Below are 21,145 nucleotides of genomic sequence, written 5' to 3' on the forward strand. Positions count from 1 at the left end.
CTTATTATTCTTATTTGTCAATTTCATCTTGGCTGTTCATGTCAGGATTTCTTTGCCTACAGTGTCAGAAGTGCTTATGATCCGAACTAAAGTAGTAATAGTGGAGATACAGAGCAAGAACAAAGTGAGTGTTATTGATTATTGCCACCTATAGTGCTTGAGGGATTTGGAGGCTGGATATGGCATCTCCCATGATGCAGCCTTCTGGCTTGAGAAAGTGAGAGAATTGTAGTGTCGTTAACTAAGATTGAGAGAAAGAAAGAAGCAGAATGTAACAGAAAGGGAAGATCATTTGCTGAAAGAGCAAAAGCAGGAGTAGCGATTGGTAATATTTTGAAATAGCTTCTTTGACTAGTAAGATAGAAAGTTGATGTGGGAAAATATTTAAAAAATCAAGTGAAGTCCAGTTTGGTTTAGATATCAAATGAAATTTGCTGTGGTACCAGTTCTAACAGATGTACGATTTTAAAGGAGCAGTCCATAGCAGCTCTTTTCATATATTCAACCATGTGAGATACAGTTAGGCTGTAAACAATTTTTGTAGTCGATTGAAGGGCCTAAGCTTGGGAGAAGGGGTGCAGAAGGCAGACTGATCAAGTTTAGGAGGTTTTTGAGCAAAAAAGTTGCAAATGAGGAAGTAGAAGCTACTGGTGAAAAAACTATTGATGTGGCCTTATAAATTTTAGTTTTGTAAAGAAAGAAATGAAGCCAGGCAGATTATTGCAAGTATCAAATATGATTTTAAGAACTGAAAGAGTTTTATAAGCTCTATATCAAAATAAGGCAGTGCTTTTTATTTTCTTAGATATGTACGTGAAAGTGGAGCTGGGATGTGCTCTGACCCTCTCTATCTGGCTATGCTCTTTGCAGCCTAAGGCTAAAACAGTTTCTAGACAGGGAGCCTGGAGTCCAATTTATAGGGAGAATAGGCAGCTTCTTAGCTTCTTTCACTGTATTTATACCAACCAGTGTTCTTTTAGTCACCCTTAAAGAGACTTAAAAAATATCACCTTGAACTGTACACTCTAGCTCTAAAATATTGTCTTATTTAAATACAAAGACTAGAAAGTGGAATATTTTTAAGAGATTTACTTTTATGAGGCTTCTCTTTCTTCCTTTGACTTTGGTCATCCTCACCCCTCCCCACTGCAAGTTTGGACCTCATGATCAGAATTGTAGAATTTTGGCCTTGGAAGAAATTGTACGATTTATTTGACTCTAACTTTTTCTCCATTAAATAAATGAGACAAATGAGGGACAGAGAAGACAAGGCTGATGTCACCTGTAAGTCAAAAGCAGAGCTAAACCCAGGAAATTCAGGTTTCCTAATAACGGATTTAGATACTTTCACTATAGTGCGGCGATTAGAAAATTAATATTAATTTACTGTATCACTTTGCATAGTACACTCCTCCCCCACTCTCCTTTAATATTCAGTTTTAATGTGGAAGAATAAAAAGTGGTTTCGATCCTCTCTCTTCAGAGTATCAGATTTCTGAAAAGAGCTGACACAAAGCACTTTTGTAACCAAATTTGATATAAAAGCACTGAGAGTATGCAAATAAAGCACAGAGCCAAACTTTAGAAGTGAAGTAAAGAGATAAAGAATTAATACGGTGCCCTTTTTAAGATTAGACTTCAGTCCTGAATTCCTGTTCTTTCCTGGTTGACAAGCCACAAGCAACTGTGACCTCAAACATCCTAGCCCCTGCTTGAGATGCACACCTGGACCAGCGACAGACAAAGAGAGCTACTGTCAATTCTCGCTTTTTTGGCAGTGTCTGTTCAGATATGCTCACCACACCCCCATCCTGTTCTACTTCAGTGTTAGAGGGAAATGAAGCCACAATGAGAACTAAAAAGAGCTGTAACACCTTTTATCCCCTGCCTCCTCACTGCCCTCCCCACACAGAGCTACTCCACCCAAGTCAGGCTCCAGTGTGACATTCCTGCCTGAGAAAGGAATGATGAGGTGAGACTACACTTGCAGACAAGTGACACCCAGAAGCCAAAAGCTTCTGTAAGTACCAGGTCTGCACAAGACCCAAGCCAAAGCAATGGCATTGTCGCTGGAAGAATTCATCCACTCCCTTGACCTCAGGACCCTCCCCAGGGTCCTAGAAATTCAGTCAGGCTTCTATTTTGAAGGTAAGTACCTTCCTATCTCTGGCTAGAAAGTGCTCATGAGGTATATACTCTTGGGAATTTTAGGGTAATTTTTAACAGAATATATGAATTCTGTTAGAGGAAAGGTGGTCATCAGAGAAAGTAATTAACTGAGGAATGGTAGAGACCCAATAGTGTTGGAGAAGGGAGAAACGAGATAGGACTCTGGGGGTGGATAGGGACTAGGAATTGAGTGACGCTTCTTGGCCTGCAAATAGTTCAACACGAATGATGAATTATTTCTGCCTTTTCTTTGAAATTGGTTGTAACTCGAGTGAAAAGTTAAGTTTTCCATATCTATGTTTCTAGAATATAAAATATAGTTTAAAAAAAAGCAACTATTAAAAGCACAGCATTTAGAAAGAAAACTTCACCAAACTCTTAACCACTTCTAAAAGTTGCTTGTATCAGCGCTTCTCTCACTCTTTCTGTAGTGGCCTAACTTCCAATTTCTGAAATAATGGCATTCTTATTTGAAGGTATAGAAGTTAATGTTTCCTAATTACAAGATAATTTTTAAAGCATCTATGGCAGAGTTCTAAAGTCAGAGTTCAACTAAGATTATTGAATAAGTTAGTGTGCTTTGGTGTAACTTACTGTATTAATTCAGTAAAAGAGCATTAAGACCTACAACACATACCCTAGAATATTTAAGCAGTGGTTTGAATACATGTAAGGCAGAGTCATTTTCTGGGCAAAAATGCATTTTTGGTTCCAAGAGTCGTAGAATTGAGTCAGTAGTAGAGTCAAATACAGACAAACTACTGGGAAGTTGAAGAATTTTCGGTAGGCAAATCTTTTCCTTTTATAGACAAAATAATTTTTTAGGTATTATATTATGAAATAAAACAAAGCTTGACAAATGTCAGACCCAGTTCATACACACACACACACACACACACACACACACACACAAAAGCACACATACACACACCTGTAGGCAATGAATTGGTGCAGGCAGCCTTCAGTTTTATATAGACCGTTTTGTTTAATTCATTTGTAAATTGATTATTTTGAATCAGACCATATTTTTCCATATATATAATATCATGAAATGTATCTTTGTTCTTAAGCTGGCCCCAAGTCATTTTTTTTTGTCTCATTTTTTTGTGCTTTTGAGGTTTCTCGTAAGAAAGTTCTTCATGCTCGGTTTACAAAGATATTTTCCTGTTATTTTATATCAACTTTACAGTTTTATATTTCACTTTTAATTTTTAAACTATGCCATGAAGGGCAGAGGAATCCAATTTTAGCTTTCTTCCGTATAGTAACCACAATTTCCCAGCACCATTTACTAAGCTAGTTATCCTTTCCCCTTTGGTTTGTGTTGCTGTCTTAAAATTATGCTCACATCTGTGTTGGTCTGTCTCTGAAATATCTCTTCTATTTCTTTAGTCTGTGTTTTCTCAATTGTGTTGAAGCATTATTTTTGTAACTATGGCTGTGGAATAATAGTTCATGTATAAACCAATCTCTTGTTTTTACTCCTTTATTCTAAGTTGATGTAGCTATTCATAGACCTTTCAAACATGTCTTTAAATAAATCAACTGATTACTTTAAAAATCCAACTGGAATTTGTATTGGATTATATTGATTTTATAGATTAACTTGGGAAGAATTGAGTTTTACACTAAGTCTTACAAAAGAACATAGTCTCTCCATGTGTTCAGACTATCTTTATCTTTTAATACTTTACTATTATGTTATACCTCAATTAAGAGAAAGAAGCATACACCTTGATGAATTTTCACAAATTAAGTACATTCATGTAACCACCATCGTGGTCAAGAAATAGAAAATTACAAGTATTCTGGAAGTTGCATCTTATACCCTTTCTCAATCATTATCCACGTTCCTCCCCAAAAGTAACCATTATCATGAATTTTGCCCATTTATGAACTTTATATTAATGGAAAATTATAATATGTATCTTTTTATGTTTGGCATATCTGTTCAACATTATCTTTGTAAAATTAATCCATGCTCTTCTATATAGCTTATTTATTCCAGTGTGTATAATATTCCATTGGATGAATATATCACTATTTATCCATTCCACTACTAATGGACATTTGGATTATTTCCAGTTGGAGATGTCAACAGTAATGTTGTCATGAACATTCTTGTACATGTGTGTTCACATGTGTATAGCATTCAATTGGGTGTATAAATGAGTGGAATTACCACATGACACAGTGTGAATACGTTCAGCCTGGGTAGTTAATGGAAAACAAGTTTCCTAAGTACTAATAGTTATACCACTTTACATTCCTACCAGCAGAATATGAGAGCTCTAATTAACCCATATTTTTGACAACACTTGATATTATCAGTCTTTTTAAAATAATTGAGATTTAATTTAGATATAACATTGTATTAGTTTCAGGTGTACAAAATAATGATTCAATATTTGTATGTATAGCAAAATGATAACCACAGTAAGTCTAGTTAACATTTGTTACCACATGTAATTACAATTTTTTTCTTGTGATGGGAACGTCTAAGATTTACTTTCTTAGCAACTTTCAGAGCCTGGCTGTCTCCTCAAAAGACAAGGATTTAATTATGTAAGTGATAAGGCATACTGATAAAGCACTGGGTTTTTAAAAAATCTCCCTTATGATTAAAAATGCAGCCAAGTTTGAGAACTACTACTGTAAAATTGGTTCTCCCATTTATTATTAGCAGTGCATTGGTTTAGAGAGAATTCACATCATTTTAAATGAAGTCTTCTGATCCACGAGCCTAGTATATCTGTCTAGTTATATGAATAGATCTCTTTTCGCTTCTGTCAATAACATTCTATAATTTTTATTTGTGGAGTTCTTACATTTCTATTTCAGATGTATTCTTAGTTATTTGATTTTTAAAATTCCATTATAAGTGGTATCTTTTGAAGTTTTCATTTTTTCTTTGTTGTGTTTGTTGAATTCTAAGAATATGTCTTTAGATTATTTTAGATTTGTTATATACACATTTAAGTTTTCTCTGTATATTGATTGAATCTTATTTCTTCTTTCCAATGATTGTACTTTATTTTCCTTCAGTTGAAGTACTAGCTAGTGCTTCTAGTATAATACTGAATAAGAGTAATGATAAAGGACCTCCTTGTGTCACTCACAACCATAGAGAGAAAGTTTTAATAATTTATCATTAAATATAATGTTTGTTTTAGTTTAAAGAAGTTTCTAGTTTTCTACCAGTTTTTTAAGAAGTCATGAATGTATGTTTAATTTATCAAATATTTTTCTATAACTTTTGTGGTGATAATATGATTTTTTACATTGATTTTTTTTGAATGTTAAGCCATTTATTTGTGGAATAAAATCAGTTTGGTGATATATCACTGAATTCAGTTTATTAGCTTTAAAGAACTTTTGTGTTTCTTTTAGGGTATGAAATTGGCTTATAATTTTTATTTCTTATAACATCCTACCAAGGTTTTTGTGTTATGTTGAAATTATAGAACTTCTTGGGTTAAGTCTTTTTCTCTCCTTCTAAAGATATTATATAAATTAGATGTCATTTTTTATTTAAATATTTAGTAGAATTCCAAATGAAGCCATTCTGAGCTGGGATTTCTAAGGTAGACGTGTTTTTAATTATGACTTCAGTTTTTTAAACAGTAAGGTTTTCCCATCCATGAGCATAGTTTATCTCTCATTAAAACAAACAAACAAACAAAAAGCTCATTTTTTGGATTATGTATTAGAAGTTTAAAAAAATGTCTCCATAGAGATCTTGTGTATTCTAAGCTAGTTCCTAGAGTGCAGACACGTACACATACTATATTGCTATATTGACAGATATCGTATTTCCTCTGTTCTCACTGGTTACCACTGAAATGGAAAAATGCAGGTGAATATTATTAGCAGTACTGATGAACTCTCATTAATTCTCATAGTTAATCTTTTTTATTTCTCTGGTTTTCCTAAATAGATATTGATGTCATTAGAAAATATCGAGTTGTGTCTCTTCCCTACTATGTTCAACAACTGTCTGTTTTTTCTTAGCTTCATAGTATAGTCCAGGGCCTCCAGTACTGTGTTAAATAATGGGAATTCTGAATCATAAAGAAAATGCGTCTAAAATTCCTCCATTAAGTGTAATGCTCTAGAACTGGTCTTTAACTATCACTAAATTAAGCAAGCTCCTATCTATTCCTTGCTTTCTAGGTATTTTCATAATAAATAGGTATTGAACTTAATACTGTATCATTGACTAAGATAATAACGTGGTTTGGTTTCTTTAGTCTGCTAATGTAAATTACCTTTAAAGACTTTTCAAATTGAAGGATCCTTTCTTATTATACATATATACATTTGAAATACAGTGTAGGAGTTTGATATTATATTTAAGATTTTTGCATTTGATCGTAATTGAAATGAGCTAATAGACTCATCTACTATTTTAGATTCAAGATAACACTAGCTTTCTAAAATGAGCTACATAGATTTTGTTGTTTTCTATTTTCTGAGGTATTTGCAAAAAAACGAAATGGGCTTTAAACTCTTCCTTTAATTTGGTAGAATTCTGTAAGAACTACTGGACATGTAATTTTTTGGAGGGAAATCAGAATTTGGTTTTGTTAAAATTCTCTGTTGTTTTGCTTCTCTCATTGATTTCTGACTTGATCTTCATTATTTTCTCGCGTCCTCTGTTTGCTCTCTTGCTCCTTTTCTAGCTTCCTAGTTTAATTCACAGTCATTTTAAAAACGTTTCTTGCTTCTTGATAAGTGTGCTTAAACCTGTATTTTTCTCTAAATATTTCTTTGTTTCCCATAAGTTTTGCCATGTAGTATTTTCACTCTTACTCAGTTCTAAGAACACTTTTTCCTTTTAAATCCAATGGCTATTTATTTTATTTACTGATAATATAAAATTTCCTTTAGCTGTTCTTTGCTTTTAATTACTAATTCTCTTGTATGTTGTTAGAGAACAATAGTCTGTATTATATTATTGTTCCTTTGAAATTGATTCAGGCTTCCTTTATGACATGAAACATGTCCTATTTTGGAAATATTTCATATGAGCTCAAAAAAGCATGTTTTGTTGTTTAGTACACTATCTCTCTATATATACCAAATAGCTTGTTTTTAATTGTTTTGTTCAGATCTTGCTCTCACTGCTTATTTTTCTTCTGCTTTACCTGTCATTTTCTGAGAGAGTTATGTGAAATAGTCCTTCAGCAGTTCATTTTTCTAGTTCACTCCTAATTTCTTTCTATCTTTTGTTCCATCATATTTTTGAGGTTTAGTTGTTGCATGCACTTATGCTATGAGGGTTATATCCTCAACTCTATTATTATCATCCTTTTCCCTATATAGCTTTTTATTAAGTCCTATTTTGTTTGATAATCATATTGCTACTCCAGTTTTCTTTTGGAATATTTTTTTCTAAGCATTTATTTCCATTTTTTTGGTGTCTCTTGTTTTAAGTGCAAGGAAACATTTTCTTCCTCCTCTTCATGCTTCTCGTGTTGGTGCAGGCAGGGGAACCAGGTTTCACCCGTGCTGTGGTGATGACTCCATGACAGGAGATTTTTGGGGAATGGAGGTTTGAAGGAACTTGAGGAAGGCGACATGAAGTCATGTAAGGTGCTGTGGTACTGGATTGAATACTCCCAGTTTACAACAACAATGATAATAGGCAGCATGATACACTCAATAGCATGTTGCTCAGGCACTTATTGAATTGCCCTACCTCATGAGATAAGGCATAGATCTGTGTGCTATAAACTCAGGACTTGGCCTCCTGACTGTTTACACATGAGAGATGATTTCATGGTCAACTTACAACATTCAACATTTGTTTTGTCCCTCTCTTAAGAAAAAAGAAAGCTTCATCATAACCTTGAAAATTGATGTGAAGTTTTTTTTTGATGTGAAGATCAATTGAGCTATTGTATATAAAATAGTTAGCAAAATGGCTAATAGAAATCTTGCAGTAAATCTTAACTATTATTATTGTGATTACCATAATATTGGCATATTATGAGGAAAACTGATCAACCATTTCTAAAAAGTAAAACTAATTTGAATTCCCCTATTGCTGCATATCCCAACATAAGTTAAAATGGAGGAAAAATATTAAAAGTTAAAATATTAACAATAAAAATGCTCAAAGAAGCCACAGAAGAATATTAAACTAGGGACTCTAAAAAATGAAAACATTGAATTTATGAAATAGAAAACTTCCTTCTTGAAAAAAATTACACAAATGTGGATGAAAGACAAACTACAAACTGGGAAAATATTCACAATATATATAGCAGATAGAATGTAAATATCCTCAGTGTATAAAGAATTTATTAAATAACAATAAACAAACATGAATATAAAATTTTTAAACGAGAGAAAGATATAAAAGGCAGCTCACATGCCAGAATCATATAAAAATTTTCAAATTTACTAACAATAAAATGCAAATAAAGCAATAAATCACTCAATCATTTCTTAGGTCACAGATATTAAAAAGATCCACAAAACCCAATGTAGGTGTGAATGTGCAGAAATGAGGGGAGGCACAGGCGGTGGGTGTGTAAACGGTTACAGACTTTTTAGGTCTCAACTGGGCAATAAGCATCCACATATAACATGTTCATAAACATCTGCCCTCTAGAAATTAACTTAAAATATAATTACAAAAAGCAAAAATGATTATATTACAATGATCATAGCAGCATGTTTTATAGACAAACATCAAGTGAGCCTCAGCATGGACTAGCTTATATAAATTACAATAACACATTATCAAGCATTATTCAAAAGGCTAGAATCATGGAGGGGATGGGGTAAGCTGCTGCCCTATTGGAGCTTATGTTCCAGTGGCTGGAACAAATGACAAACAACCCACAGGTTTAAAATACACACAAGTACCATGAAGATCTAAATAGGTAGAGAGTAAAGCAAAGCAGAGGGGAAGAGATGATCTTTTGATAGGGTGATCAGGGCAGATATCTCTGATGAGATGAAATTTGAGCAGAGGCCAGAATAAACTAAGCAAATGAGCCTTGCACATTTCTGGAAGAACATTTCTGCTGAGGACAGAGCAAGTGCAAACCACATAACAGATTTCTTCATCTAATTAAGAAACAAAGAGGAGACAGTAAGGATAAAGCAGAGCAATTGAAGGGAAGTGTAGTGGGAGATGAGGCTGAGGACGTGGGGATGTACAAATTTTGTAGGCCTTAAAGGCCATGGAACACATAATTTAGTACAGAGTGGGGCTGGGGAAGCAGGTGGAGACCTCTAAGATAAAATGATCAGGGAAGGCCACTCTAAAGAGCTGATTTAGTAGCAGAGACCTGAATGTTTAGAAGGAATCAGACAAGAAAATATCCGGGAGATGAGTGTTTCAAAGAGTGAACAGCTAGTGCAAACATTTGGGGACCAAAAGGGGCTTAGTCTGAGGAAGAGAAAAATATCCCTGTACCTTGAACATACAGAAGAAAGCAGAGAGGAAATCTTACGAGAAGAGGTTTAAGGAGTGGGCAAGAGCATTTCAAGGAGTTTAGATTTTATCAGTGCTAATGACCAGTTTGCAGCAAGAGACTGACAGGACCTGATCACCTTTTTAGGAGAATCATTGGCTGCTCTGGTGTTAGTGGGGCAAAAGTGGGTTGAGACACATTAGGACCATGTAATAATCCAGAAGAGAGATCATGGTGCCTTCATTCAGCTGGAAGAGAAATGACCAATTTAGTATATGCTTTGGAGGTAGAAATGTCAGGACTTGCTAATGGATTTGATATGAGGTGTGAGGAAGGGGAAGACTAAAGGATTCATGGGAGGACTTTGACCTAAATGATTAGGTTTGTGCATTTGACAAAGTTGTGAAGATCTGGGGAGAGAGAGTTTTGGTGGAAAAAATAAATTATATATAATTTATTTTTATTTATAATATAAACCTTAAAATATCAGTTTCTTTATTGATATTTATGGTCATTCTAAGGCATACAAAATAATTAAAATTGTAAGAGGATAAAGTAAATATAAAATTAATAGTACTTTAAACATTAAATAAACATTATTTTAAACAAAAACATTTAAATTTAAAAATTTTAAATTTAAATGTAATTTAAATTTTTATTAATAATAAAACCCATTTTCTCTCACAAAAGTTAACTTTGTTATAACATATTAACTATTGTTGAACATTATTGAAAATATTAAACATTTCCATTACTGAATACTTCAATACTTGTAAAAATGTTGATTTAATATCGTGATAGAGTGATTCAAAGACATAGCTCTAATGTATTTATTTCAGTACTTGTAAATAATAGCTCTTAAAGATATCTTATAAAGGTCCAGTATACAGCATATATACACCATATAAAATATATGCTTAGGGAAGATTTATCATTAATGTTGGTGGCCATCAATCCATATGTGAAGTAACCTTCTTTATAAATCTGGTTTTGGCCGTTTCTTTAGACAGCAATTGTATGTAGCTGATGACAAGTTTGTACTAGGAATAGAAGTGTCATTCTGCCATCTTCTTGATAGGGTCTGCAATTTTCAATTCTCAAATGTCTTTGTAGGCATCTTACAAAGTTATTGTCTATTTTATGCGAGTTGAAATTGATTATAGTAATTCTTAAAACAACTTTACTTGACACATGTAAAATCCATTATATGGAGGTATTGCAAGTATATGAATGAATTAGGACAATACTTTTAACTCTCATTTTTTTGGAATTCCCAATCTGTCTCAATATATTGTGGACTATACGTGTCATGTGACCATCTGATGTAGGCATAAATTAAGATTTCTTTATTATTAAACACTAATGGAGTTTAAAATTAAATTTTAGAAAACCTTTGTATTAAATATTAGTATAGGTTAATTTCGTTTATGTAAAAATGAGTATGAATTGAAGGTCTAATATTTTCTTCTCTTATCTCACATCTTGTAAAAATAATTATCATAGATTTTTCTCTTTCTTTCAAGTACATCATAGAATTGGACTTCCCTATACTTTTGTGGCCATAGGACTTGCATTGGCCAATGTAATGAGAGCAGAAATAAGGTGTATCATTTTGGACTGATGCTTTAAGAACTAGTTCATAATTTAACATATTTCATCCTGGTAGATCATGTCAAAATGGAGCCTTCAACAGTCTGGGTCCCTAAGTAACTATAATTATTAGAGACCCTGCCCTCACCCACTTGAACTGGACATGTAATGGAATGAGAAATATACCTTTGTTACTTAAATCTCTGAGAATTTGAGGTTGTTCGTTGTCTCAGCATAACAAAATTTCCTTACTGATACAAGTTATATTTATTATGACTGGAACTGCACTTACTATCAGTTAAACAAATTAGATATCAGACATTCTGGAGAGAGTCCTATAATGCCAGGAAAGTTAGTTGGTAATAATGTTACCGCATGTTTATGGAAAGGTGAGTTCGCCGCTCTGTATTCAGGAAATATCTGTTGCTTCTCTGACTATTCTGCATATTGCTAACATTACCATCTAACACTATTTACTTCATATATGTAACCAGTTTGGTGTTGACTTAAAATTTTTGCAAAAACAAAGCTTGTTTGCATTATGATCTTGTTCAATGAACTGGATATTGAAAAAAATTCTATTTTTCTCTATAGAAATAATACGTGCACATGGCTAGAAAGTTGGACAAAGTAGAAGCACAAATATTCAATAACTTCATCAAATAGAGAGAAACATGATTAACATTTTGATGTATTATCTTCTAATTTTTATAAAAGTATGAATTAACTTTTAAAAGGAGAAAAATTGATGCCAGTTTTCCCCCCATGCTTTATCCAGAATATCACCACTCGCACTGCAACCTCCATCTTCCCCCTTGGTTCAAATCATCATAACTTATTGCCAGGATTATCAAAATGGCCACCTAATTTGTCTCCCTACTTCTCTTTCACTCCTGAAGTCTATTCTCATAGCATTCAGAGTCATGCTTTTAAGTGGTATGCCAGATTATGCCATTCCTCTGTTAAAGAACCTCCTAAGGCTCTCCCATTTTTTCTTAAAATAAGGACCTTACAATGGGTAATAAGGCCTTTTATTTTTCTCTCCTTACTCCCATTATTTCTCTGAGTTTATTGTTTACTAATCTTCTCCTTCTTGCCACACTGACCTCCTCACTGTTCCTCAAACTTGAGGATATGCTCCAGCCCTAAAGCTTTGATCACACTCTTCCCTTGGGTTGGCAAGCTCTTCAACCAGATGTCAACTTGGCTAACTCCTTTCTCTATGAGACTTACCTGACCACCCTATTTAATACTGCAAATTTTCTGTTCCTCCTTTGCTATATTCCCTATCCTCATTATTATATTCTTCATTTTTTTGGAACCAAAACACTATCTTCTTCTTATATATCATGTAGGTATTATTTATTGTTTATTTTTTATCCTTTCCCATTAGATTTTTCTTATAGCTTAATTGATGTATATTTTTTTAAGCCATAAAATTCATCCATTATAGGTGTTCAATTCAATGATTTTTAGTAAATTTATAGAGTTGTGCAACCACCACCAATTTTAGACTATTTCCATCACCTCAAAGAAGTCCCTTGATCTATTTGCCAATCATTATTGCTTACATTTCCAGCCCCAGGCAACCACTGCTCTGCTTTCTATCTATAAATTTGCCTTTCCTGGACATTTCATATAAAATAAATCACACAGTATGTAGTCTTTTGAAACTAACTTCTTTTACTTAGCTTAATGTTTTTAAGGTTCATCTATGTTGGAGCATATATTAGTATTCTGGTGTGTTTTTGTTGCTAAATAGTATTTTATGTATGGCTATACCACATTTTGTTTATCCAACACCAGTTAAAGGTCATTTGTATTATTTCCCTTTTGAAGATAACATGAATAATGTACCATTTTACGTTGCCATTTACAATGTATTTGGATTCCAATTTCTCCAAATCCTTACCAAAACTTGGTACTGTCTTTTGTATTATAGCCAAAGGTATCTCATTGTAGTTTTAATTTCATTTCCTTAATGACAGGTGATGTTGAACATTTTTTCCTGTGCTTATTAGCAATTTATTTGTCTTTTTTGAAATAAAATGTCTCTTCAAATTTTTTGCCAATCTTTGTCCTCTTGTTATTGAGCTATAAGACTTATTTCTGTATTCTGGATATTTGATTTGCAAATATTTTCAGATATATAATCAAAAATATTTTCTTCCCTTCTGTGGCTTGTCTTTACACTTTCGTAATGTTATCTTTTGAAACAAAAAGGTTTTAAATTTAGAAGCCCATTTATCAATTTTTTTAGGGCTCATACTTTTGTCATCATGTTACCTAACCCAAAGTCACAAAAATTTCCTCCTATTTTGTGTTGGGGGCCTACCAGATCACTTCCAGTCTTGTTGATTTTCTAGAAATACAGAACTCAGAAAACCTGTTATACTCAGAGTTAGGGTTTATCACAGGGAACGAATAGAAACTAAAGCCAGCAAAGGAAAAAGGCATATACGGCAAGGTGTATGAGAAAACAGGCACGAACTGCCAGTTATCCTCTCCCAGTGAAGATACATGGATAGTGCTTAATTCTCCTAGTGATGATGTGTCACAACAAGGACAAAGTATTTCCAGTTAGAGAAGCTCATCTGTGCCTTTGTGTCCAGTGTTTTTATGGGAGCAGTTACATAGGCATTGAGGATTTGTGTGACTGACCTTAGCTACTGGGTCTCTAGGCCCTCTAGAGATTAAGTGGTATGATCCAGGACCCCAAGTGAACAAAAACAGGCATTCACCATAGATCACATTGTTAGCATAAACTATCTGGTGTGGCCCAAGATCCCAGATATATAGAAACACTCTATCTGGCAGGATATTCCAAGGGCTTAGATGTTATCTCTCAGGAGCCAAGCAAGGGCTAGTCCTTTCTTTGAAATGTGCAGAGCTTGAGCACCCCAAGTAATAGTTAACCATTACTGCACAGTTTTTTGTTTTTTTTTTTACAAGAGTTTTATCTTATCTTTAGATCTAAGATCCATTTGAGTTAGCCAGAATTTTCAAAAGCCTTAATTCCAAGTAACAGAAGAATTAATCAACTTTCTACACAGTTACAAAGCATGCAGGGGATGATTTAAGTACAACAAGCTCTCTCTAGCTGAGAGAGGTGAGGGAGTTAACCAAACATACCTGGGTGAATGGCTTTCCAAGTTGAGAGAATATCTTTAGCGAAGTGTTATGGTGAGAGTGTGTTGGCATATTCCAGAAAAAGCGAGAAACCAGTAAGGCTGGAAGGAGGAGGAGAGTGAACAGAAATGATATCAGAGAGGAAATGGTGGAGAACCATATATGGTCCTTTTGGATATTGTACGAGTTTTACTCTTAGAAGAATTGGGGACTTGGAGATATCAATCTACATTAGCAAAAACAACTAAAGCAATGCTAGAACTCTTCTCTTCACTATGACTAGAGACTCCATTAGCCATTTCTTCTGTTTATCAAAAAGAATAATGATGAAACCACGTGTACATTTGCAGAAGTCAGAGCATAGTTTTGCTTAAATAAGCCCATAAATATAATGTTCAAAAGTGCTTCTTATTGCAATTTTTAAATACCATGAAAATGTTCTTCCCTCTTGGGAAAAGTAAGATTTGGAGGAGGTAATATTTTTAAATATTGTGTTTTGAATATAGTAAATATCATATTTCTTTTTCCTGCCAAAATATGTTAAAATCATGGAAATTATTCCTTTAAATTGTATATCTGCCTCCCTTCATTTCTTCCTTCTATCCTTCCTTCTACAAAATGAATAGAGTTTGATTCTTGCCCTTAAGGACTCCTTAGGCCAGTGAAAGAAGATAGATTTTTAAAAAATCAATATTTGTGGTACAATGTGAAAGGTGCTTTAATAGATATAAACTGTTCTGAGAACACTGGGAACTTACCACCCAAACAGCTTACCACACAAAAAACTTACCAAGAGGTGGTGGGTTTTTTTCTGCAGCCTATATAGAAGATGAGCAGGCAAATAAGAAAATTTCAGAATGAGAGAAAAGTGTTCAGATCATTATACAAGTTTGGAATTTCGAAATATGGTCCAAGAACAGCTCAGGGAATAATAGGTGATCAGATAATTTGTGGTCATATTTTAAGTGGCTTCTGAACTATAATAAGGATATTTTTATGCTGTAATCAATAGGAACCTTTAAAAGGATATTATTTTTATAATGGGTTTTCCTGACTGTAAAAAAGTAAATCATGTTCATTGTAAATTTGAAAATTGTAGATAAAGCTAAAGAATTTCTGAAATGTTTAAAGCAAAAAAATCATCTCAGATGGTAGATTAGACATCCATTCCAGTAGAGGTTTACTAGATGGATATGAGACAAACAACAAGGAGCTAATAGCAGCTACAAATAGAAGGGAAAAGACAGGATCGGTGGTCTTTTTGGGTAGAATATTCTGAACTTGACAGTTTATGAGAAGCTGTGAGCAAGAGGGAGGAGTTGATGACAGACTGGAGGTTTCTGGGCTAAGTAAACGTGGTAGGTGATAAAAATATTACTTGTAAGACTTGCCACAAGATCAGCAGTCGTTTTGGAGATAGAGGCATGATTCAGTTACATTCCAGAGAGTATGAAGCTCCTGTAGGACATTCAGATGCAGATGAACAATAGCCCACAAAAATGTATGTCTGAAGTAAAAAGCATAGTAAAATTCTCAGATTTAATATTACAGAATAGTAAGTGCATGAAAGAAGTTTGTTTCAGGGATTGCCCTGTAGTCCATGTGTCAGGTCAGAAGAAATATGTGGATCTCAAAGAACACCAACATGGAAAATATGGATAGAGGAGGCGTTGGTCAAGCCAAAAAAAAAAAAAAAAAAGAAAAAAGAAAAAAAAAGTCTCTGTTGGAGGAGAAACAGGAGAAAGTGGGCTAGTTTGTCAATGAAAATAAATGAATTAGAGCACTAGAATGAGAGAGTGTCAGAGATAAATGTTTGTTATCAGCACATAGTTTATGGTAGCTTAGTGATTATGATTATAGCTCTAAATACTGAAGGATTATTATGGGCCAGGTGTCTTTGTATAGATTTGGGTGTGTAAGCATATGTAATACAGGTATAAATGTATTTTATATATGTATATGTCTATACATAAATATATGTGAATATATCTAATACAACACATTAATTTAACACAATTTAATTAAATAATACTTTATATATTCTCATCTATACACAAATTTAGTACAAGTACACATATATATTTAATCTTATTAAATTTTTTAATTAATTGTATTTATAAAGATATTTAATCCTTGGAGTTATCTGCTGAAATTATCATTATTATTTCCATTTTCAAGTCACCTGTTTGCCTATTTGCCCCAGGGATAAAACTTATAGTGAAGTTTATTCTTGCTCTGCCTACCTGAAGAGTTTACAAAATTCTATAGTGAATCCTATCCTTAGAGAACCATCAATGTTTTTAGAAATTTTATAACTATTTACTGTTTGACTATACAGTTGGATTATAAACATACACAAGAAATAAGTTGTATGAGATAAACATTTGTTTTGTCTTTTAATATCTTATTAGTGATTACTGGTTACAATTGCAGTTTGATAAGTATTGAAATATGACATTAAAAAATTAAACCAGTTAGATAAATATATTGAATAATGATACATAGTGAATTATGCATTATATGAACATGACTTTTATTAATTTGATGCATATATAAGAGTTCATATGGCAAAAAATTGTGCTATTTTAATGCCAACATAATTTTTTTATGGCTAATTGAATTTAATTTTCTTCAGTCTTAATTTAATCAGCTAGGGATATGGTAGTAAAATCAGTGAAAATTTGAAAATTATAGCATTGTATTCAACTTGCATTTATTCATATTTCATAGGCTTTAAATATTAGGACAAAAGAAAACTTTTTTCACTTTTTAATATGAATTCACAATATTGATATTGGTTCATACAGACTCAAGAGAAATAAAATTATGTAAAAATCTAATGAAATAATGGCCTGTCACATTCTTAAAAAAGAATTTCAGCTAACTGAAAACAGCACCAGTATTTCTCTACATGAGCTTATATTTGTCACGATTTATTAAGGACAAGAATTACATTTCTAAAGTAAAATTTGCTACATATTTACGACATATTCTGTTGAGCTTCACAGGTTTAAAACTGCTCTTGATTCTGGATGACCTAAGTTCACAGAGAGTGAAAGTTGAATACTTTTTATATCTAAGCTTTAAAATTAAGTAAAACATTATATCCCAATATTTAAAATTGATAATATGATTTATTAAATAAATATAAATTTGCTCTATTTGTGTCAGTGGCAGGTTGGACACTAAAATGACTGTCAGAATAGAATTTGGCAAACCTAAACGTTCAGTTTTATTTGAAAAAATGTTGATTTGGTAATATGCAAAAATTACATTCATTAAGGCATAATCTTATTTGAAATGATGTTGAATTTTTTCCTATAAAAACTTTGGAATCATTTTTTTATCTAAGGCTTAACACTTCTAAGAGCCAAATTGTAGCTACTGTACAGTTTGGCTCTTAGATTGCCTTTAGGCCATACACTACAGATCAATGAATTACCCTTTCAGTGTAATTAAACATTACATTTTTAAAAATAGAATCAAAATATTTGAAGTTTAAAAATGTAAAAGAATTTTTAAAGTTTAGGGCAGTTTTGTGTTTGTACTTGAATGGAACACATTTTTCCCTAAAACTTAGCTGAAGCAGGCCTTATTTTAGGAAAAATCCCTAAAATAGGTACATTAAAAACAAGCAAAAGAAGCTCAGATAAGATAATATCAGTTGTATTATTTTCAAAAGCTGTAGAGGAAAATAACTGCCAGCAAAATTTTTGTGTTGTTTACTTAAGTGGAAATGTTCCAAAATGTGGGCATTTTTGTACAATGGCACATGTTATTCACATCTATTGTAGAATGTTCATACTTAAAATTTTCTAACTTAATTGTTAAGTACCAACCTTGACTATGCAATAAAAAGATAAAAAGATGGAGAGCTAGCCTATGTTTTTACATATAATCATATAAATATAGATTATTCATATACTTCCTTCATCTTATAAGTATAAAGAAGTGACTAAGCAATAAATTAAGTAAAACTTGTAGTTTTTATTGGCTGCTAGATTTTCAACTGCTGTGAAATAGACATTTTGGTTAGGGTTATTAACTACCAAATTCATTTGAATAGGTACAAATTATCAGTCAATTATTTAACATTGAAAAACACTTACTAAAGGAAAAGAAAATGAAAAAACTTTGCCTTACATGTAGTATTTTATACTTTTGTATACTATAATACTAATAAATTTTGTTAGGCCCTGCTAAATGACTGGTGAGTAAGCACTGAGAACGGGAGAGAAGGTAATTTCAAGTAAGGTGTTAAAAAAAATCTAAAAAATTATTTTTAGAAATGTTTATCTTTGATGCAGTATTCAAAGTCTTGAATTTGAAAACTACATTTTAATTGGGACATCTACTTTTTCTACTTCTAATAAATATTTGGAAAGATTGCACCTTTTTAAAACTAAGATTTTAGCAAAGCTGTTAGATGAAATTTACTTAAATGAAACAGAACTTTTTCATGTGAAATAATATTTTTAAATGGCGAAAGACATTATTTGAGAAGATTTTGTTGTTATTTTAAAGAAAAATAATTTATTAGGAAATGGGGACGGCTTCTACTAATCTACGTAATGAAATTAACTTTCTGATTTTCTAATTGTTATAATTAGGTCTAAACCGTTTTACTCTAGATTAGAAGGGTTGGTTTTAGTGATTCAGCACTTGTGTCAGTTAAGGAAAGAACACCTGCCCCGTAAACGATGTGTGAATTCTAACCACAGACCAAAGGACTTTTTTTGGTTACTTCTTTATTGACATACGGAAAGGCCTAAAACATATTTAAAACAGTTTTTCCCAGAACTTGTGAAATCAAATCATGTGAGTTTTGAATTGTGTTCATTATCAGAGACCACTCTGATTTTGAATATTAGTAACATAGTTACTAATTTAAATAAATCCCTATTTAAATATATTACAGTGTATGTATTTATTCCAGTAATTAAAAAAAAAATTCAGCAACGATTTAGCATGTTCAGAGAGATAATAGAAACTTGACAATAATAAAAATTTGAACTTGTCTTAGAACAGACACAGGCTGGACCTTCCTCTTTTCCTTCCCTCCCTCCCTGCCTCCCTTCCATTCTCCTTTGTACTTTAGTCATATGCAACTGGATACGTTTACAGATGCTCTTTGACAGTAATGTACTTTGAGTACCAGTTATGTGCTGTAGTAAAACAGAAGCCGGGGGGGGGGGGGGGGGGGGGCGGGGGAGCGTATAAAATAACATCCACTGCTATCAAGTTTTTCTCTCAAAGAAAGGACAAATAATTAAGATAATAATAGAGATGACACCTAAAAAAATTCCAGATCGACTATACACGCACTGCATGCTTTAAAAAATCAGGATTAGGAGGTGGCTGTGACCCTAGTGACCGGGCTGGGAGCGGGCTCCGGGGTCGGGTGTAAATCATGGCCGCCCGAGGAAGGTTAATGCAGGTGCAGCTTCCGTTAGCAGGTAGGAAAATACGCCACGGCGGGACCGGCCTGGAGAGGGAGGTTTGTAAATCCTGGAAGACCAGCTTAGTGAGACGCGTCGGATCGGACGCGGAGGGGGCAGCTCCGAGCTTGGAAGGTCAGCCACAGGCTGTGCGATTGCGATGCTGACGTCCCCACGCTGGCTGCCTCGGTCTGGTCTCTCCCAGTGCATCAGATCCGCGACAGGAGAAGCAGCTGACTGCCCCAAGGATCCATTTTCGTTTTCTTTACTCTATACCCTGCTCTCTCGTAAATTGTCCATTAAAAAAAAAAAGTGATTTTCTACATTTCTAGTAAATCTAGTCTTTTTAGAATAAGACAGCATTCTGGATCAACAAAATTAACCTCCTCATTTTATAGAGGCAGAGACCTATCCACAAAGTCTTTGTGCAATTATTCTATCCACTGATTATTAATAAAAAGAAGAACAAAACTTTCTTTTTCAAATAACAGGATCAACAATTATCTTTCTTAATGATACTTAACTATAAGGAAACATAAATAATCAAATGATTAAATAAATCTCCAAGAATATCCATTTATTCAGCTAATTCACTGAATGGCTGCTGAATACCTGGCAGTATGCTGAATTTGCAGAAACAAAGCTCATTAAGTCACCATAGCCCTCTCAAAGAAGTCAAGAATCCTCATGAAGTCAGACGTAACAGCTACAAAGGTGTGTCATGTGGTGCTCTACACTAACAAACGATTGACGGGTTGTGTGATCACTCCTGGATTGATATATGATATACTTTTGGTCAACTACTAATTAGAACATTGGAATTTTCTGATAATATACCTAAGGAAACTTTCTTGGTATAGAAATAACATTATTTTGAAGAAGACTTCTTTAAAGATGACATTTAGTAAACAACTTCTTACTGCAATGTGCTTTAAAGTTTAAATGAGTGCTTTAAACCACTAAAGATGGAAGTAAGAATGGAAATTTTAATTTCTGCTGTTCTTCTCTTCTTACTTGGAACAATAAGCCATTCGTTTGCAAGTTCTCATTAAAAATTTGACAGTGAAATTATCTACTGATAGATGCCATTCATCTGACAAATGACCTGCAGCATTGTATTTTTACTGTTGGGCTTCATGCTGGTTGGTTCTCTAATTCGGTTTTCTCTAAAAAACAAAGCAGAATTATTCAAGGGAACATCGTGTTTTAAAAAACCACAAGCTCAATGCTCAGTAAAATTTAGCAGCTCTTATTTATTGAAATAAACCCATGGTGAATATTAATTTCATCCTATTTATTAAGAGTAACTGATAAAAAAAAAAGTCATGCCAAACTTTCTGGAGAAAATGACTTTTGTTGCAAACTGACCAGAATGGATTTTGTCATTCA

At 33.2% G+C, this 21,145-nt stretch overlaps 1 protein-coding gene across 1 annotated transcript in view; it reads left to right on the forward strand.

Annotated features, from left to right (window-relative positions):
* Positions 1-2,045: 2,045 nt before the first annotated feature.
* The window catches only part of THEMIS (thymocyte selection associated), a 181,822-nt gene continuing 162,722 nt past the window's right edge, over positions 2,046-21,145 (forward strand). Inside the window, exon 1 of the mRNA XM_068550825.1 lies at positions 2,046-2,148. Coding sequence (XP_068406926.1) covers positions 2,058-2,148 — 91 coding nt within the window. The 5' untranslated portion in view covers positions 2,046-2,057. The remainder of the gene's footprint in view (positions 2,149-21,145) is intronic.

The sequence above is a fragment of the Eschrichtius robustus genome, chromosome 9, assembly GCF_028021215.1.
Source record: "Eschrichtius robustus isolate mEscRob2 chromosome 9, mEscRob2.pri, whole genome shotgun sequence".
Lineage (NCBI taxonomy): Eukaryota > Metazoa > Chordata > Mammalia > Artiodactyla > Eschrichtiidae > Eschrichtius > Eschrichtius robustus.